Source organism: Panthera onca, chromosome C2, assembly GCF_046562875.1.
Source record: "Panthera onca isolate mPanOnc1 chromosome C2, mPanOnc1 haplotype 2, whole genome shotgun sequence".
NCBI classification, from domain to species: Eukaryota; Metazoa; Chordata; class Mammalia; order Carnivora; family Felidae; genus Panthera; species Panthera onca.
In genome coordinates, this window is record NC_138347.1 from 3,554,543 (window position 1) to 3,575,764 (window position 21,222).

A 21,222-nucleotide genomic window follows, 5' to 3' on the forward strand; every position below is an offset into this window, starting at 1 on the left:
GAAAAGTCCTCTTGGTATCTGATAGGGTTTGCGTGGAGTCTATAGATTGCTTTGGGTAGTACAGACGTTTTAACAATGTTTGTTTTTCCTGTGCATGAGCATGGAATGGCTTTCCATTTCTTTGCACCATTTTGACTTTCTTTTGTCAATGTTTCATAGTTTTCAGGATACAGGTGTTTCACCTCTTTGGTTAAGTTTATTCCTCAACATTTTGTTGGTTTTGGTACAACTGTAAACAGGGTTGTTTTCTCAATTTCACTTTCTGCTCCTTCATTATTAGCGTATGGAAATGCACCAGGGGCACCCGGTGGTTCAGCCGGTTAAGTGTCAATTCTTGATTTTGGTTCAGGTTGTGATCCCAGGGTCATGGGACCGAGCGCCACGTTGGGCTCTGTGCTGGGTGTGGAGCTTCCCTGGGATTCTCTCTCTCTCCCCCTCTGCTCTGCCCCCTCCCCACCTCACGCTCTTTCTCTCTCAAACTAAAAATAAATAAAATGCTCTAATTATGCTAAAAAAAAAAAAAGAGAGAGAAATGCAACAGTTTTCTGTAAATTGATTTTGTATCCTATGACCTTACTGAGTTCATTTATCAGCTCTAGTAGATTTTTGGTGGAGTCTTTCGGGTTTTCTATATCATCTATCACGTCACTGTAAATAGCGAGAGTTTTGTTTCTTCCTTACCAACCTGGATGCCTTTTATTTCCTTTTGTTGTTGGGTTACTGAAGGTACGGCTTCCGGTACTATGTTGAAAAACAGTGGTGAGAGCAGACATCCCTGTCTTGTTCCTGACCTTGGGGGAAAAGCTCTGTGTTTCCCTACTGAGTATGAGGTTCGCTGTGGGTTTTTCATATATGGTCTTTATGATGTTGGGGTACGTTCCCTTTAGACCTACTCTGTTGAGGGTTTTTATCATGAACGGATGTTATACTTTGTCAAATGCTTTTTGAAAGCATTTTGACATGCTTTGAAATGATCTTATGGTTTTTCTACTTCCTCTCATTGATGTAAGGTATCGTGCTGATTGTTTTGCGAACACTGAACTACACTGGCATCCCAGGAATAAATCCCCTTGATCATGGCGTATGATTTTTTTGATTTATTGTTGGATTTGGTTTGATGATATTTTGTTAAGGACTTTCACATCTATATTCATGAGAGATACTGGCCTGAGGAGATAAAAATCCTTAAAGAGAGGGGTGCCTGGGTGGCTCAGTCAGTTAAGTGTCCGACTTTGGCTCAGGTCATGATCTCACGGTGTGTGCACTTGAGCCCTGTGTTGGGCTCTTATTGGCAGTGTGGAGCCTACTTGGGATTCTAGCTCTCTCCTCTCTCTCTGCCCCTACTCCAGTCCTGTTTTCTCTCTCTCAAAATAAATAAACTTAAAAAAATCCCTGAAGAGAGCATAGGCAGTGATTGCTCTAACATCGGTTATAGCAACGTCTTTCTAGATGTGTCTCCCAAGGCAAAAGAAATAAAAGCAAAAATAAACTACTGGGACTACATCAAAATAAAAAGCTTCTGCACAGTAAAGGAAACAATCAAGAAAACGAAAAGGCAACCTACCGAATGGGAGAAGATATTTGCAAATGACATATCTGATAAAGGGTTAGTAGCCAAATATATGAAGAACCGTTACAACTCAACACCCCAAAAATGAATAACCCAATTTAAAAATGGGCAGAAGACATGAACCGACACTTCTCCGAAGAAGGCACCCAGATGGCCAACAGACACATGAAAAGAGGCTCAGCATCACTCACCATCAGGAAAATGCAAACCAAAGCTACCCTGTGATATCCCTTCACACCTGTCAGAATGGCTACAATCAACAACACGAGAAACAACGGGTGTTGGTGAGAATGGGGAGGAAGGGGAACCCGGGTGCACTGTTGGTGGGAACGCAAACTGGTGCAGCCACTCTAGGGAACAGTATGGCGGTTCCTTCCGAGGTTAAAAATAGAACTACCCTATGACCCAGGAATCACAATACTGAGTATTTGCCTCCCAAATACAAAAACACGAATTCGGGGGAATATGTGCGCCCCTATGTTTACAGCAGCATCATCTACAGTAGCCAAATTATGGAAACAGCCCAAGTGTCCACCAACTGATGAATGGATAAGGTAGATGTGGTAGACATATACACTGGAATATTACTCAACCATAAAAAAGTGAAATCTTGCCACTCGCTTGCAGGGACACGAGCGGAACTAGAGAGTACAACGTTAAGTGAAATAAGTCAGTCGGAGAAAGACAAATATTATACGGTTTCACTCACATGTGGAATTTAAGAAACCAAACAAATGAATAAAGGAAAAGAAGAGAGAGAGTCAAACCAAGGAACAGACTCTTAACTATAGAGACTGATGGTCACCAGAGGGGAGGTGGGTGGGGGCAAGCGTGAGTAGGTGATGGAGACTAAGGAGGGCACTTATCAGGATGAAAATAAGTAAGTAAATAAATAAATACATACATACTAAAACACTGTAACTGTATTGTATTTTAATGTACTTAATGTGTTTTAATTTTGTAATGTTTTTATTTTATTTTTTGAAAGAGAGGGACAGAGCACGAGCAGAGAAGGGGCAGAGAGAGAGGGAGACGTAGAATCTGAAGCAGGCTCAGGCTCCGAGCTGTCAGCACAGAGCCCAACGCGGGGCTCAGACTCACAAACCGCGAGATCATTAGCTGAGCTGAGTCGGACGCTTAACCAACTGAGCCACCCGGGCGCCCCTGTACTGGATGCATTTTAAATTGTCTTATGCTGTATATTGTTCATTCAGTCCTATATCATTATTAATCCTGTATGCAGGATGGCCATAATATTACATTTAAAAAATCTGCCACTTTTGTCCAAACCGAAGCTATTCAAATATTCGTTAAAAAAAACGACTACAAAGAGAAATCTGAGATGCGGAATATGAACAGAGTCCATAAAGTAGACAGAAAGAAACCGTCATCTAGTCTGTAACAGAATTGACTGCAAATTTCTTGTAAGCCTACTATCCTGGGTGTTTCAGATCCTGTTTATTTTTTACTTTTTTGTTTCTGTGCAACTTGGTAGAAGGACACAAGAAAGGCAGGAATATAAATATCTCAGGCACCTCCACGAGAAAGTCAGCGATGCAGACGTGCGACAATCAAGGCTGAAGACGTGGGAAACCCTGGCCTAAAGCCTTGCTGCTCTTCTCGGCTTATACGGAAAGCAAACCGAGAGTAAGACTGAAATGAATCTGAATCAGAGACTCAAGAAAAGATAATTGTGTAAGAAGATGAAAGTTTTTCCAGCTTTAGAGTTTGAACCACTTTCTACAAAAGTATTTCTCAGAGAGGGAGACAGGTGAGCAGGAAGAGTATTCGGCCAGAGATGAGAGCAGGGGCCTCTACCTGCTCTCAGGTAGAGGCAGGCCCCTCGTTTCGGGAGGCGCAGCCCCAAACCCTGAAGAACCTGCCTGTTTCTGGTCTGAAAAGGCCAGTGAGTTTCCAAAAGAGTGTCCACTTTGGCGGGTAGTGACCTCCGGTGGAGGCATGGGTGACAGAAGGGGGCGAGTCGGGGCTCCACCTCCACAGGGACCCCGACCTGCCCCCACCTGGGCACGGGGCTCCCTTCTCCAGTCTCCACAAGGAGTATGAACACCGGTCTGGGACAGAGTCGGCTCCAGCACCTGCCGGACCAGAGTCTGAGAGAAGAATCTGGAGCCTTCGAGGATGCTATATAACACCGGTTCGCGAGTGTGTTATCAGCCAGGAGAAATCCGAATTCCATCGTCATTCCGCTCAGGAATTTGACAGAGTGGCTTTTGGGCTCACGCTCTCTACTCTCCACCCAGACATAAACGGAATATTCTACTTACAAATACTTGATTTTTATTAGATACATTAACATGTTTATTAAATAGAGTCAAAAAACCCAGACATAAAGAGCTCCTCGGTTCGTCCAGATAACATCTGAAGAGCCCGGGGGCCCTACCCTACCCTGCATTCCTGGATGGTGCAGTCCGTCCAGGTTATTGGGACTTAGTGGACAACCCGGGCCTCCACCCTCCACCTCAAGGCTGCCGTCCTCCCTCCCTGGGCCTCCAACTTCACTCCCCGGGCCGCTGCCTCCTTCCCTAACTGGCAGTTCTACAGTGGGCACTCACCAGCGCAGGGCCTGGTGGGTGAAGGTCGTTCCCCTGACTGCCCCTCGCTGGGGGATGCCCCCTGAGTACAGGGGCCGCAGAGGGGAGCTGTACGTGCTTCCAGACCAATCTGAATTTTCCGTGATGCATCAGCGTCTTTGGGGAGGGGACGTGCCGAGAGGCCGGCAGGGTTCTCTGAGAGAAGCTGTCCCGAAGTCAGGGCGAAGGGTGAACATACACGGCGAACTGGAGTTTTCTTGGAGGTGGAAACTGTGTCTCCCAAAAAGGAAAGCCGTATCTTTGATTCAGCCAGTGTCAGGGCCGACGGTCCTTCCTCCCTCTCTTTCCTCCTCTTGTTTACGTGGGACTTGGGGAGGGGGAAGAGCCCGCAGCAGAGGTCGACTTTTCCCCTTCCAGAAGGCCTGGCCACAGCAGCCACGTCACTATGCCTGTCCTGGAGAGGGAGCAGACGCTCGACTTCCTCGGGGTTACCCGGGGTTACGGGACCCAAGTCCTACGCGGCCCTCCTGATTCCTTTTCCCACTTTGTAGTTCTACCCTCCTTTTTCTGTCTTTATCGTTTACGAAACAAGATTGTGGATGCTTATTTGTTCTATTATCCACTTTGTACTGGGTTGAATAATGTCTCCCCCCCCAGCCCTCCCTCCTCCCAATTCAAGTCCATCCAGAAACCTCAGAATGTGACCTTATTTGGAAACAGAGTCCTGGGGCTGTAATTAGTTGAGGTCATACTTAGCTCATGTGCGACCTCAAATCAAATGAGATCCTAAATCCAATGACTGCTATCTTTATAAAAGGCCGTGTGAAGACACAGGGACAGGCAGGGCAGAGGGCCAGGTGACCGCAGAGGCACAGCCAAGCCAAGGACTGCCAGCAACCACAGAAGCCAGGAGAGGCAGGAGGGGGCCTTCCCTGCACCCTGCGGACCAGCCGACACCTGGATCTCTGACTTCCAGCCTCCAGGACGGTGGGAGGAAATTTCTGCTGTCAGGAGCCCTACAGTTTGTGGTCCTTTGTTACAGCAGCCTTGGGAAACGGACACCATCCCATGCTTTTATTTTTGTGTTGTGTTACACACAGGCTTGTGGACACTAAACAGGAACCCTTACAAATGAGCTGCCTGACACTTTCATTCCTGGCTGTTCCGCCTGCCTTTTGTAGGGACGTCTGACGGTGGCCTCGTCCGCGTCTATCGGTACCACAAGAACAGCGTGCGGGTTCACAGCACGTCTCTAGCAAACACAGAGCACATGTCGGCAGCGACAGCCCAGGACAGCTGTGCACTTCCAGAGTGTGCTCGGACGTGTTCTTGAATATCGCAGGTGTCCCCAGACAGATAGCAGCCTGCTTCCACCTGGGAGATTCGGGGCAGAGTATCCGTTTCCTCCTCTGAGTGTTACCGCTCTGAGTTATATGCAGCTAATGATGCATACTTTAGACGAGGGTAACGGAGCAATACGATTTGGCACAGACACCAGTCCACAGGCTTCATCTGGAAACGATGAAACCGCGCACGGCCGTGATGGGAGTCCTTTTCAGAGCATCCTAAAGCAGAGGCAGGATGTCGGTGTGGTGTTAGCAGTGGCCACTTGGCTAAGGGGCTGTCTACCCCTGTCTGTCCCTCAGGGGAAGCCGCACCTTTTCTAAGCAATAAACGGAGGAACCGTGGGGACATACGTGGAGACCACACGGCCGCCCTGTCCCTCCAACCTCAACAATGTGCGCACGGAAGCTTCAGGCTTGAAGCAGTGATCCTGACGGTCACGGGACGGCGGTGTGCCATCGCGGGCCCGGCTGCTCTACTTAGCGGCTGGCACTGCACTTGGAGAGGGGCTTCCTTTCTCCCGTCTGTGCATTCACTCACTTACGGCAGTGCGCACTCATTAGATTCTTAGTGTATCCAATGGGCTATAATCCGTTCCTAGTATCATTTATTTTCATTTTTTTTTTTCTGGAGAGAGAACTTGGGCACGTGCACATGAGCAGGGGAGAGGGGTGGGGGGAGAGAGAGAAAGAAGAGAGACTGATTGATCCTTAAGCAGGCTCCATGCTGATGGACTGTGGACTAGCTGCAGTTCAAGAGTACTTCTGCCCGAGGTTCACTCTACTCAAGACCCTCAAGACTGAATGTCCCGGGGGCTCCGGGGGCGCTCAGGCGGGTGAGCGTCCGACTTCGGCTCAGGTCACGATCTCATGATCTCATGGTCAGTGGGCTCGAGCCCCGTGTCGGACTCTGTGCCGACAGCTCGGCGCCTGGAGCCTGGTCCGGATTCTGTGTCTCCCTCTCTCTCTGCTCCTCCCCCGCTCATGCTCTGTCTCTGTCTCTCAAAACTAAACATTAAAAAAAAAAAAAGACTGAACGTTCCAGGAGAGACCAACAGCCCATCCTGGGTCCTACCCTGCCTCCCGGGGGACACGGGCTGTGTGAGAACTGCCACAGGAACAGAGCCTCAAGGGCCTCCGCTGGCCACCATAACGGACCCGAAAGCATGAGACTTACCCACCTGCTGAGACAGGGAAACTAAAGGGACCCCATAAAAAACTGCTCTTTTCTGTCTTTTTCCTGTTTCTAGTTTTTTGCTAAGGCCTACACCCCTGCCTTACACACCTGTTACAGAACAGGTAACATATGTCCTCCTTGTCAAGGTCAAGGAGTTAATGACTTCTTTGGAGTCTTCTTCGAGCACAAGAAATGACATCTAAGGAGTGACTGGGCGGGTCCTCATCAACGGCATGAATGTTTTCCCAAGACTATGGACTCACCAAGACCCCTGGCCCCAGGGCATCAGTGACTGGTGCACGACACCTAAGCACTCGTCTCGGTCTTTGTTCCTGGATTTTGAGAAGACACAGGCACTAGACCACCATCAATAAAAACCCCAGGCCCCAAGCAAACAGGAGACTCCTTCTTCTTTCCTCTCTGAGTCTCCCAAGTGCTCTGTCTGTATCCACACTCTCTCCGTATCTTTAATAAACTCTGTTTATTACTTCCTCTCGGCTCACGTTTCATTTCTATCCTGTGTGAAACCCAGAGCCCTTCTTGGCTGGTCCTGTGGGCCCCCCTCTGGGTCCAGGGACCCAGCCGGCCTGCGTCACTCCCACAACTGCACATGAAGGAGGGAAGTCAGGTCCCCAAAGGACATCAAGGTGCTGTTAGGAAGGGCAATGCATGCTGGGAGAAAAACATAAAGCCCTTCGGAGGAATCTTAAAGCCAGCTCTCTCGTTTTACAGGGAAGGAAGCTGGGTCCAGAAAGGTTCAATAACTTTTGAAGGTCAAAGAGCAAGTCTGAGGCAGAGATGGAAGTGATACTCTATACCCTTGCTACCCCAAGTGCTGTCTACGGACTCCGCATCCCCTGGGAGACGCAGATTCTCTGGCCCCACTCCAGACCTCCCAAGTCAGCAACGCATTTTAACAAGTTCTCGGGGTGATTTACACGTGCGCTAAAGTGTGAGAAGCTCTGTTCTACCCCTGCCTCAACCTGAAAAAAGAAAAAGAATTTGTGACATTCAGGGGTTCTTCCAAGTTCTTTGTGATATCCTTGCAATTTTCCTCTGGGAGTTTAAACATTGTACCAAAAGAGAGTTACAAAACAGACAAAGAAACGGAAGAGAAGCACCCAGGAGATGAAAGGTAAGTGTGTAAAGGCTTGTGGCAGGGTTACTGGTAGACATGAAGTGAGCTGACACGGGAACCACTCTGGAAAGGAGGCAAATGTCTGTGGCCACACCGGAGACCCCGTGGGTGCCCACCAACCAGCAGGGGCCTGAGAAGCAGGGAACAGTGTGATGCCACCAGTGGGCTGTCGTGGCAGAGAAGAAGGGTCCAGAATACAGCACTATGGCATAAGAACTATTTTGAATAGAAGGCATTTGAGTTCCCGAAATCTCTTCCCCGCCCGAAAGCACAGCCACCTAGGACAACTCAAGTGTCACAAAACCCTCCCTGGGCACAACCAGGGGAGACGACCCTTCTTACTGGAAATGAGAAGTAGCCACAGCACTGTCATCTCTCTCGCCTAGTCCCTAAGGGCCCATTTCACTCTTTCCAGAACATCGTTTGTTTTCCCACACATCTTCTCCTCCTCCTCTTCCCTTATTAAGATGGCAAATAAGCCCTTTTGAGTCACACCCTTCTGCATACATATGTGATCCCATACATATGTGATCATATTTGTCTTTTGTGGTTTAATTCGCATGCCCCCAAAGAAAGAACCTAAGAGGGTATGGGCAATCTTGTTTCTTCCCGATAGAGATCAGCAGGGAAGAGAAGCCTTTGAGAGGGCGGGCTGGACAATGCAGAGCCTGACTCTAGGCTGCCCTCACCCTCTTCTTCCTCCAAGGAGCCTGGGGTTCCTGAACCCACCATGAGAAGGACATGCCAGGAGAGGCTGCTCTCAGAACAGAAAGTGGTGTTCGGGTCTGCATCTAACTTTTTCTCCCAGCAAGTTCTGCCCCAGCTAAGCCACTCGCTGAGTTTGGAGTTAATGTACTTATTTCACCCGCAGCCCTCTTGTTTTTCTTTCACTCCTGCCGGGAGCCAGTGGCCATTTTCCTGTGCAGACTGCGGTCATTACAGAAACTACCGAAGACCGTGAAGGGGTCCGAACACCGTCACCACCAGAAGCGAAGATGGAAGACGGTTTGGCAACAATCCTGCTCACAGTCTGCACCACTGACAGGCCACTCAAAGGTCGCAGGGAGGCCGGTCGCCCACGGGACTTCCTAACGCCACCGGCCGTGCGGTGTCCCCGGCACAGGGCAGCGGGCCTGGCTGGTGCCAGCACTCACCACTGGTCCCGGGAGAAGGAGATGATGAAGCGGATGCCGGCAGGGAGGGGAGCCATTTACGCCGCTCTGACCACGGAGCTCCGGTCACAAGGCAGGATGCTTCCTCAACAGGCTCCTGACCCCGGCTCCAAGGATTTCCCTCTGGCCGCTGCGGCTCACGCGGACTGGAAAGCGCGTCGAGGCGTCCTGCTGGTTCTCGCCGGCCCTCTTCCGTCCAGCAGAGGCTCGGCTCTCTACAAGGAGGACGAGGAATGGAAAAGTCGGCTGTCGTGACCGGCGCACGCCGGTGGGGTCCCCGGCTGAAGGAACACCCTGGACGGCTGCCGGCCGGCCCACGGCAAAGCTGGACGTCCAGCACGACAGGGAACTCCCGCCGTGAGCGCTGCAAGGCGGCCACAGAGTGTCCGCCCTCGGGGACGGCTTGTTCAAAGATCACAGGAATGAGTTTCACCTGATGTTCTGATGAAGCCTCAGGCGACCCAGGGCTCGCCTCCATGTGGGAGACGCATACAGATCAACCCCTTGGCTCTTAACCACGGTGCTCCTCAGAGCTAGTATTAGCCTTGTGCCCGGTGGCTACGCCACGTGCTCAATTACCAGGGCACGCCAGGACCCCGGACACGCTCGATTCCGCCCACCGCGGACCAGGCCACGTCTGGGCCGCGCTAACAGGAATGCAGGCCTAGACAAGAGGGCAGATCAGCAAACCGATCGCTGAACTGTGGCCGCGCGGCTCAATGGAAACACACCGAATGCCACGGGAAGGAACTCGACTGCGTATCTGCCTCTCCGTTCCTCATCTCCTGGGCTCACCTCAGAGACCCCCAGCACCCCAGGGAGATCTGTCCCCTGTCCCAAAGCCAACCTCATGACTTGTGTTATTTTCCAGTCTCTCCGCTATGCTTGGCAACAAGGAGTCTTTTGGACCATTGCGTTAAATAACACGGTACCCGGTGCATTGTAGGACCCTGGCCAAAAATTCTCCGGCTTGTATACTTTTTCAAAGAAAGCTACTTTGAGTAAACATTAATCTCAATCTAAAGCAGCTGAAATTTGTTTAACGTCTTCAAGCAACTTCCTCGGGATAACAAACAAGCAAAGCAAATAGGAGAGTCGGAGCACTAAGCTCCTAAGTGCCTGGGCGTCTCCTCCTCTTTCATTCCAGCCCTCCCTTCTTCCTCCGCACACCTTCTTCAAGGATCTCCCTGCATGACGGTAGAGAAAAATTCAAAATCCTTGCTGAGTTTTCATCCCAGAAGCCCCGACCCTGAACCCTCCACCCAGGGAGGCAGTGCAGAGGTGAGTCTGCTCCAGCCAGAACTGTGCCGTAACTTCCGCCAGCCTGCTGCACCACCCCTCCCAACCCTGCCACCCCGCCTTGGGCTGGGTGGCCCTGGGCACACTGCTTAAACTGTCTGCTCCCTTGCGGTCCCTGCCTAAAAGATAGGGATGATGGCACCTACATTTTAGGGTTGTTATGAAGAGGACAGGAGATTGCCCGTGGAAAACCCTTCACACAGGGCCTGGTGTGGAAGATGCTTGGTAAATAGCAGCTAGTGTTCTTGTGAATACGGATGAGGGAGGCCCAGGACTGCCGGGGACGGCCCCGCTCCCATGACCGAGGTTTAGAACTTCGCACGCAGCAAGGGCTCAAGAGATGTGTGAAATGAATCTCCACCAATGCTTCAAAAATGTTTTTGCTCAAAATCTAGATTTACAAAATATTTTACTAAAACTCTGCTCAAAATGAGTGGGCCCCTGCTTGAGCCTAAATCTATTTTGAGAAACAATCTTGCGACAATGACCTCGTAGTGAACGATTTGATTTTAACTTCACAGTGCCTGAAAATGGATGGTCAGAGTCCGATTTCTTCCTCTGTCCAAACACTGCTTCTCTAGGCACGGCTTATCTAGGAATATTCTATTGTCACCTGAATCAATCAATCAACCGACCAATCTCAATTCTGGTAAAACCTGTAATTTCAAAAAAAAAATTAAAAAATCCAAAAGGCACTGGAAAACAGCAGGGGAAGAAAACGTCAATCTCTTTTTAAAACAACAGCGGATTTTCCCCCTGTACAGTGGGTGAAAGCCAAGGGCTGTAATTCTCATAGCAAGTGCAGTTAAGCTGCATAAAGGTAGTGATTTTACACGCGCGATGTTAAGAGCTCAACTTAATGAGGCTCCTTCCTCCAGAGCCCAGGCGGTGCCCACTGAGAAGCATTCCACGGAGAGCCAGCCGAGCCCTCTGAGGTTCACGGCGAGGACTCCTGTAACCACCGCGAGGCACGGCGTTCCCTTCTACGGAGGACGGCAGGGACAGATGGCTCGCCTGGGCTGGACACTGGGCAAATTCAGGTCCAGATCCTCTCAGCCCCGTCCTCCCTCCCACCTCGCTTCCTCCAGGCTGTCCTGTCCCCTCCAGAGAGCACAGAAGAACGAGGCAAAGCACCTGCTTGACATCCTGTGTTTGGCATGCAGCCCAATCACGTAAAAAGGAGACAGACTTTTCCCCCCAGTCGTTCTTTCCAGGCGCCCCTGGAACTCAACATTCGGGAGAGAAGTCAGAATGTCCAGTGTCATTCTATCACCAAAGACAGCAACTTTAGGACCCCCCACCAACTCTGTTAAAATCTGCCACAGGCACGTTTTCACACCCACCTTCTGGAAGAGCCCAACCCAGCCAGCTAGGAGAGGAGTGACCCGAGGGAGACCTGCGTTCCCCAGGGCGGCCTCAGACCCTCCACTGGTGGCCCGGCAGTGGCTCCGTGCGCTCTTCCAAGCAAAAATAAGGAGACTGAAAGGAGGTAATGGCAAGAGTAAGGCGGAAAGGGTCTTTCCAGAACTGAGTGCTGCTGTAAACGATCTACATAACCCTGAGCACATTTTGAATGACCTACTTAAAGACAAAGTTTTAAAAGTGGGCCTTATTTTAAGACAAACATGGATGGGAAGTGCATGCCCCTCCCCCCAAAAAGTTTTTCTTTTTTCTTGAGAGAGAGAGAGAGAGAGAGAGAGAGAAGGAGGAGGAGGGGAGGAGAGAGAACGAATACAGCTTCCTTCCCAGAGAAAATAATTTCTGCGGTTGGTACTTTAAAGGCTCTATTCCATATTAAAGATTAATGACAATGGCCACTGTGTGTTTCCCGGGGTTTAAACACAAAAAAGGACTCCTCTACCTGTACCACTGTCCTTGCCTCCCCCCACAGACAGAACATCAAAGGTGTGCACAAAACAGAAGCTGCAGATGCCGGTTCAAGACTACATGGTGAGACACCGAAGGTCTGGAGCCTTGACCCACAAGGACACCAGCGAAGGGGCCTGGGAGGAAATCTAACACAGTCACCAACTCAAACAACTTGACAGGATTTCAGATCCGAGGCAGGCAGCACGTTCCCGGCAGCGAGCTCAGGGAAGCCGGAGGAGAGGCAGGCGTTACAATTCATTCCCCTTTTAGAAAGAAATTCCGACCTGGGGGCCGAGGGCTGGGGCTTTCCAGGGTCCTCCGTTCAAATGCAAATCCGGGCGGTGCGCCCCGGTCGCCGGGTCACCGGGATGGGCCGCGTGGCCGCTGGGGCGGGGAGGGCCGGAAGGTGGGAGAAAGAGGAAAAAACAGCCCGATGGGTGGCGGTCGGCAGGTGGGGGACGTCCCGGCGCTCCCCTCCCGATCCACAAGGTCGCTGTCACTCGCGTCGGCCGGGAGGCTCACGAGCCCGGGAACCAGCCGCGCCGCACGCAAACCGCCCAGAGGCCCAGGGCGCCGGCGCCCCGAGCCTCCGGGACGGCTGTTCCGCCGGCTCCTCCCCGGCGGCCGGTCCCGGGGGAGGCGGACTCGGCGGCACGCCCACGTCCCCGGCGCGCGGCGGACAATGCGCGGGGCTCCTCCCGCGGCGGCCCCGGTCCCCCAATGCCAGCGCGGCCGGGGCGGGGTGGGGAGGGGGGCCCGCAGGACCGCTCGGCCCGCCCCTGCCCCCACTTGCCCGGGGTCCCCGCGCCGCTCGGGTCCCTCCGGACGCACGGAAGGAGTCGAGACTCCCGGGCCCAGGCCAAAGCCAAGCACAAAGGCCGGCGGGGCGGGGGGCAGCCGGCGCGCCGGGACCGGCCCCGCCGCGGCAGGTGCCGCGCCGCCGCCAAGCCCGAGGACGCCCACCCCGCGCCGCTCTCCCCGCCCAGCCCCTAGCCCTGTCCCCGTGCCTCACCTGCGCCGCAGCCCGACCCGGCCGCCGCGGGCGCTTCCTGCTCGCGACTTCCTGGGGCGGCGCGCGGAGGCCCCGCCGGCCCCGCCGCCCGTTTCACTTTCCTGCGGGCCGTGGGGCGCCGGGGCCCGGGCGGCGGCGGGCGGCGCGGCCCTCCCTCTCCGGCTCATCCCCCTCCTCCGATCCTCCCCTCCCTCCCCCCGTCTATCCACGCCTCAGCTCCCGCCCCGGGGCGCGTCCAGGGTCCCAAACAGCCCCGGGGGCGCCCCCACGCGAGCGGCGCTGCCGGCCCGCCGGCTGCTGGGGCCCCCAGGCCATCCCCCCGGGCGGTATTTCGGCGGCCGTCCTGTGTCCTTGCACCTGCCGGCGGGCTCCCGGGCATTCATTGGCTTGTTCTCCACTGACCAACGGGGAGCCCCCCCCCCCCCCCCGGGGCCCTTAGTCCTCAAGGCAGGTCTTGCCGACCAGCAGCAAAGAGACAAAGCGACGCGTCCCGCGGGAAGGCCCAGCGCTAAAAAGGGCGTGCCTTGGGCTACTGGCCTTTATTCCTATCGTCCCTTCTCAAGGGTCAGAATCAGGAAAGTAGCATCGTATTAAGTGAAAGTGGGAGCCTTCTTTTATCACGTCTGGATGCGCATGACCCACGGCAGCTCACAGGGTTAGACGGACAAGCCCAGCCTGGCTCCAGTCACCTGCACCCGTTGCACTTGCTGGTGTCTTCACACATGGTCCCTGTCCCCCCCCCACCCCCCCACAACAATTGTCCTCTGCATCCCGCTCTCACTTTTGGCCCCCAACTGACCTTGGGCAGCCGCCAGAGGGCCCCATGATGCTCCTACAGCACCCACAGAGCACCCTCTGTAGGCACAGAGCATCCAAGCCCAGCTCCCAGAGGAGCACCTCCCAGGAAGAGCAAAGCGCAGCAGAAAACACATCTTGCAGATGAAATTCCAGGAAGTGGCTGCCCCCAGCTAAAACTAAAAACAATGCTTAGGGCTAAAACAATCCAGGGCCTCCCTGTGAAAACCTTGAGGTCTGTAGGGACAGCGGCCCACACCGACCTGCCCTGCCCCGCCCAACATCTCCCTCGGGCCAGCACCCTCCTCCCCTGCCAGGCTCGCGGTTTCCCCTGGGGCCCCGTTCTGTTTCTAGAACACTGTTACCCTTTTCTGTTGGCTGAGTTGACTCGTGTCCAATGCACCGCTTACTTGGCTTCTGCAAAGTTTCTCCATGCAGAAAGGAAACCTGAGGGCTGCAGGTGGCCCCGGGGTTCGGCCACAGGACACCTGCTGGGGATGGCCGCAGGCCCCTCAACGTCTCTCTGCCTTTGGCAGGGTCTCTGCCAGTCCCTTCTCCCTTTCCTGACTCTCCATTCTGAGTGATCCCCAAACCCGCCCAGTGTGGCCCCCAGCTCGTCCTAGCTCACCCCTCCTCTGGTACTCCTGCAGGGTCTGCTCAGGGCTCCTTGTCTGTCACTGAACATGTGCATTAGCTGTCCCCTCCCCCCACTTCTAGGCTCTCCCTCAGGCACCCACTCTCCCAGCTGCACCAAATTGCCCTCCTGAAGCAGCTGGGATCCTGTCATTCCCAACAAAAACCCTTCACGACGCCCCTTGGCCCGCAGGAACACGACCTGGTCCTTTAGTAGCGGGACAACAGCCCTGACCCGCGCTTACAGCTTCCTGCCCAAGCTTTGTCGCTTCCAAGAGGCGCGCTTTCTCCCACACAAGGCCGTTTCTGCCTTGCCCTCTGACCTCAGCCGGTCCCTGTGGGCTCAAACTCTGCCAGCCGGATCCACTCTCCGTCTTCCTAGTCCGCGCTGCGTTTCCTGGGGGCAGTAGAAACCAGTTTATCCCGACTTATCACCAGGAACTGGTCCCAGTTATTTCTAAATCTACCTCCTGGCCCCCGGGCTGGGGTTGGAGAGATTCTCAGGGTCCAGCCCTGACTCAGAAGACACCGGTCTCTGTTTGCCAGCTGCGTGAAGGAAGGCGGTGCCAAGGGATGGCGTCTCCTGACGGTTTTCACAACATCTCCTCTCAGAGAAAGTGGTATTTGTATGGCACACAGAAAAACCGGAGGGAACCGGGCGGTCTTCATGGTGTTTGCTGAGAGTGTCAGTCTTTTAATTTTAGAAATGATGACAATATTTATCTTTTATAAAATATTAATCGGGTATGCGATCATAAGAAACACCTAAAAATGGATTAGGGGAGATAATAAATTTGCGTCAGACTCCCCAAATAAGACAGGTCACACTTTGAAATGAAGACCTGTGATTGCTTCACGATGAGAACGCACCAGGCTTGACGGTGAAGACGCCGCACGCAGGTTCAGGACAGAGGGCGTAGCTCGCACGTCACCACTGAGACGCTTTCTTTGTGCGACCAGATAATTTTAAAGCCATTTGTTGCCATCACAGATCTTACAACAGTTGAAATTGTAAAGAATCTAACAGCTCTTCCTTTCCTTTCATTGACACGTCATGTGGAAATTTCTTAGAACAGAACGAATTCCAATCCAGTTGAACTTCTCATATCCAGCATTTCCAAATCGTGACCAGGTGCGCCAGGCCACAGGCGGTGTGCCCTCGGGGGGCCACTGACACAGCCAAGGGCCAGGGCTCCACACGGACGAGCCCAGGGTGGCCAGACTTGGGGCTGGTCAGCCGAACACACCTCGCCCGGCCGGGGGGGGAGGGGGCGGCCTCTGCTTTAACCCCAAACTTCCATGCTTGCTGTCAATATTTTGATGCTATTTCGGTGAAAGAGCCACAGACCAAACGAGGGGCAAGCTCTTTCTTATCCAACAGATGCTTACTGCTTGCCTAGAGCGGCCAGCCCTGTGCCAGGCGCTGAGGCCTCCAAGTCAGCAAGGGGCCTTGACTCTGAAAAGTTCATAGAGCAAGAGGCCGGGTGCACTCCAAAGCAAATCGACGTGAGCGTGAGGAAGGGGCATTTCTTAGGGCCGCCGTGACCAAGTACCTCAAACTGGGTAGCTTCGAACGGCAGAAGTTTATGGTCTCCCAGCTCTGGAGGCCGGAAGTCTAAGATCAAGGCTGTGCTCCCTCTGGAGCCTCCAGGGAAGAATGTGCTTCGGGCCTTTCTCTTAGCTTCCGGGGTTGCTGGCAATCCTCGGGGTTTCTCAGCTTGCGGACGCCAGGCTCCAAGCTACCGGTCGTCGCGCTGCGTCTCCATGTCTCCCCTCTTATGAGGACACCAGTCGTTGGATTTCGGGTGCACCCCGCTCCAACATGACCTCATCTTAACTATTTACATCTGCGGCCTCATTTCCAAGTCAGGTCACGTTCTGAGGCTCCGGGAAGGACAAGGATGTGTGCGGCAGGGGGCAGAGCCTGGTACGGGGGGCGTTCCATAAGCTCGAGCAGGGCACAGGGTGTAGGGAAACTAATGGGGGAACGCATCCTTAGGCTAGCAACATCAGGAAGCTGCTAGCATGGCAGGCGGAGCTGAGGCTGTGGCCAGAGGTGCTCGGCAGGAGGGGGCTGGGGCTTGGGAGCGGGGAGGACTGCTGTCTGGCGGTGGCCTGGCAGGGACCGAGCAGGGAGTGAACAGTCCTCTCCCTCAAGTCCTACTCTCCCACTGACCCAAGCCAAGAGGCAGGTAGAGGCGATGGGGCCCCACTGCCACAGCACGGCTCTGGGAGGCAGAGACAGATGTGATGCTCAGAGAGCACCCGGCTAGGGAACATGTCACACAGATAACCAGCGATCACAGCACTGTTACACGTGATAACAGGGGACATACAGGGTGCAAGAGAGCCACTCCTGTGGCTGTCCGGGCCCGAGATATGGTTGCTGGGGAGCATGGGTTGGAGAAAGATCTACGAGACCAGAGGAAGGAGGCAACGGAGAGATAGGAGGCAGGGCTGGCCCCCACATGCCTGACTTGGGCAGCTAAGTGAGTGGCGGAGTCGTTAGGGAGGCATGGATGCGGGACACAGACTTGGGGGGCAGGCGGGAGAGGCACATATTGGTACTTGTTGAGCATTTGGCCCAGGGGACCCGTCAGTGCAGATGCTGACCGGGGCTGGATGTGTGGCTTTAGAGTCTCTGGAAGAACCCTAGGCTGGTGGGGGCGGCTGGGTGTGGACAGCAATGCACAGCAGGGGAGAAGCTCGCCCAGGCAGGAGGCTAAGACGGAACCCAGGGAGGCCAACATTTAGGGGCCGGACAGAGAGGAGAAGCTGGAAGCCACGGACACAGTGGTGGGAGAGGCCGGCAGGCGGTGACGTCCAAGGGCCCGAGGAAGGCAGTTTCCAGAAGGGGAGGGAGAAGGCCAGATGCAGCACAGGAGTCAGGGTTTACAGGCTTGGCCCAGAAGGCGGGGACCGAAGCTTCCAGGGGGCCGGGCAGACCTTCGTAGGGGACTGAGTGGGAGCAGCAAGCAGAGGCCGCATAAAGCAGACAGACCATTTCAGGAGGGTTCGCTGAGCCTGGGAGGAGAGAGAAGGACCCAAAGCTGGAGGAGGACCCGGGGAGGAGGAAGGGCACGTTTGAGGCGTCTGGACGTTTCCAAGCACAGGTGGAAGGGGACAGGACACGAGAGTGAAGCCCGTGGGCCCATCACGCACTTCATCCACTGCCAACGTGGCCGACTGGGCCTCCTCCTTCTGTCGACCCCCTTCCCGTCCCAGGACCGTTCTGCCGCAAATCCCAGACACGGCCGTATTTCATCGGCAAATTTTCAGGATGTGTCTCTAAAAGATAGGGTTTTAAACACCACCACAACCCCATCGTCGTGGCTCCCCAAACAAGAATAATCCCCATAACAGCATCAAATACCCAGCCTGTGCTCTCTCTCCTCCCTGACTCCCTACGTTCTCACTATTGTATTTGTTTTTAAAGTGTGTCCATTTGAGGGACAGGGAGAGAGAGGGAGAGAGAGAGAGGGAGAGAGAGGGAGAGAGAGGGAGAGAGAGGGAGAGAGAGGGAGAGAGAGGGAGAGAGAGGGAGAGAGAGGGAGAGAGAGGGAGACAGAGGGAGACAGAGGGAGGGAGAGGGAGGGAGAGGGAGGGAGAGGGAGGGAGGGAGAGGGAGGGAGAGGGAGACAGAGGGAGGGAGAGGGAGGGAGAGGGAGGGAGAGGGAGGGAGAGGGAGGGAGAGGGAGGGAGAGGGAGGGAGAGGGAGGGAGAGGGAGGGAGAGGGAGGGAGACGGAGGGAGACAGAGGGAGACAGAGGGAGACAGAAGGAGACAGAGGGAGACAGAGGGAGACAGAGGGAGACAGAGGGAGACAGAGGGAGAGAGAGGGAGAGAGAGGGAGAGAGAGGGAGACAGAGGGAGAGAGAGGGAGACAGAGGGAGAGAGAGGGAGACAGAGGGAGAGAGAGGGAGACAGAGGGAGAGAGCGAGCAAGGGAGGAGCAGAGAGAGGGAGAGGGAGAATCCCAAGCAGGCTCCATGCTGCCAGTGCAGTCCAACGCGGGGCTTGAACCCAGGAACCGTGATATCATGACCCAAGCCTAAATGCAGAGTCAACGCTTAACTGACTGAGCCACCCCGGCAGGCACCCCGCTATCGTGTCTGTTTTTAAATGCGGTTCCAAACAGTCCACACGCGCCTTGTCCTGATGTGTCCCCCAGGTCTCCCCATCTGGAGGTTTGCCCTGCACCTCTGCCTCTGCCCCGCGCTCTGGTCGCAGAGTCCGCGCCGTCTGTCCCGCAGCGTCCCACACCGTGCGGTGCAGACTCCGTCTTCACGATGTGGTCCAACATGTCGTTTTTGCTCCCTGCCCTTCCTGAGCTGGGTGGCGAGGCCTCGAGGCGGGGGCAGATTCGGGCAGCGAGGAGCACAGCAAGCACGACAGCAGATGTCCCCGGCCCGAGCTGGTTACTCACCGGGGGTGAGAATCGCAGGAGCAGTGAAACTGTGAGGTCCTCACCCCGTGACGTCTTCCTGTTGGCAGCACGTGTCTACAAGGACGGGCCTCCCCTCACCAATTATTTAGCTCTGAGGCGCGGTGCATACAGGCAAGGAGGAATAAATGCGGAACTCCTTGGTGGCCAGTTTGCAAAATAAGATGTAGGTCTTCTAGCGTTCTTCCCCACGTCACCAAACAGTTTCTTCCCGCTTTGTTTTGCCCTTTTGTTACGCGCACGGTGGCCGGCGCCTGGCTGTGCTCTGACCCGCTGCCCTCGCCCCCCTCATTCACCCATTCCGGCCTCTTCTCGTTGGCTCCCGACTCCTTCCGCCATGACCTGGTCCCCCGATAGCGTCCTTGCTTTCTAGTGTGACAACACGTTCTGGGCTCACCTCACACGTCTGCCCCGGACCCGGAACCAGCCACTTCTCTCAGGAGACGCCCGTCCTACAGAAGCCACCAGAGGGAGTGGGAGTCGGTGCGCACAGGACAGGGGGCTGTCAGCTTAAAGGACACAGGGCCCTCCAGAGGCAGAAAGACGAGGAATCCAAAACACGCGCGGAGGAATGAGCCCCGGGATGGGGACAGATGGAGACAGAGATCATTTTGTGGGCGGGAAGGCGGGAGGTGAGAGTTATCTGCTCTCCCTTCTTGCAGAAGGTGAAGTCGGGGGCTGAAAGTGAAGAGGGAGGAGGTGGCCTCTGGTGCTTGGGGACAATCCAGAGGATTTAGCGGAAGGGCAGCAAATGCTGGGGGAGGGCAGCAGGTGCCGAGAGACAAAAAATAACGAGATCACGAATTTCTATTGGTGCCAATCTGTGCGCGTGATGGAGTGAGCGTGTCTGTGACCCGAGTGACCCCGAGAGAGGACGAGGGTGGGCAGATCCAACCTGAGGGGTCAGCTTTTGTCACCCCCCCCAATTTGCAGGGAGGAGTCGCTCCACCTACTGGGAGGTTCTGTCTTTCATGACAAAGAACCGAAGAATGAGACCCTACTGTGTGTGAAATAAGCCCTGTGCTCGGGGGCTGGGGTTGCCATGAGAAGTAAGGCTTAAAACAAGGACCTCCCATCCGAGAGCTGTCTGCAGAATCGGAACTGGGAGGTGAGGCCAGGACGCTCCAGGGAAGGAGCAGAGGCAGACATTCCCAGAGAAGGCCTCCCCGGAGACAGCTCTGGCGATTCTGGGCTTCAGAGCTTGAGGAAATGCCTCAGGCTTAGAAAGCATCCAAGCATTAACCATTATTAGAGAGGTAAAATCAGCGGGGCTCACTTAACTCGGAGAGGAGAAGCTTCATTTTATCTCCACTCATCAAAAACTCAGAATTCTGGCAGCTCTGGGGCGCTCAGCGGCGAGCGAGGTGATCTCTGCTCAATTATCCGCGTTGTTGCTAACGAACACAATGGACGGCGGTGGCCCGTCCTTACTGGAGGGGCACCCTGGGAACATCACCTTACCCTCCCGAGCACCAGCTCTCACCCATGGTTCCCTGGGGCCGACGTGAGGGCGAAGGAGGTCACGTGTTAGGATGGCACCTGGGCAGAGATTTTTTTTTTACCTGTTTGTCCACCGTGAATCCTTAGCACCTAGAATCAAGCCTGGCACACAGGGGACCCTGGCTGAACCCCTGACGCTGACTGGTCACAAGCGTGCAGTGGCTCCACCGTAAATACTGGCAAACACGGCCCATTGGCATGAATGCGTGACGGTTCCCGGACACACGCTGGGCGCTGGGTAAGAGGGAACTACAAAGTCCCTTATTTTGTGGATTTGCCAGTTTCTTCTAAAAATGGAGTTCGGGGCACCTGGGTGGCTCGGTCGGTTAAGCGTCCGACTCTTGGTTTCAGCTCAGGTCAAGATCTCACGGTTTCGTACGTCTGAGCCCCACGTTGGGCTCTGCGCTGACGGTACGGAGCCTGCTTGGGATTCGCTCTCTGCCCCTCCCGAATCACACCGTCTCTGTCTCTCTTGAAATAAATAAAGAATCCTAAAAAATGTTTAAATTAAAATAAAATAAAATGGAATTTGATTTCCTGCCCCCGATCTTTAACGTAAGTCGTGTTAAGGTTCGGCTCGGGGGCATAGAGCTAATAGAGGTTTTAAAGCCAAATGTGCTACGGGGCGCCTATGTGTTCCTTCACAGCCATCCCCCTGCTGGCAGACACGGGCGCATCTGTGAGGGGACGTGCAGTGTGCCACGTCAGTGGCCGGGTACC

The 21,222-nt window shown here is 54.4% G+C and overlaps 1 protein-coding gene across 8 annotated transcripts in view; it reads right to left on the minus strand.

Moving 5' to 3' along the window:
• Window positions 1-21,222, minus strand: part of SLC37A1 (solute carrier family 37 member 1) — an 82,155-nt gene that overhangs the window by 50,972 nt on the left and 9,961 nt on the right. For 2 of the 8 annotated variants that reach the window (XM_078452737.2, XM_078452736.2), the window contains exon 2: window positions 8,935-9,167. The exons of 3 other annotated variants lie outside the window; for them this stretch is intronic. In XM_078452737.2, coding sequence (XP_078308863.1) covers window positions 8,935-8,990 — 56 coding nt within the window. In that variant the 5' untranslated portion in view covers window positions 8,991-9,167. Of the gene's footprint in view, window positions 1-8,934; window positions 9,168-12,404; window positions 13,062-13,132; window positions 13,319-21,222 lie in introns of those variants that run through there. 3 more of the 8 variants (XM_078452734.2, XM_078452735.2, XM_060640534.3) reach the window with 3 other exon arrangements.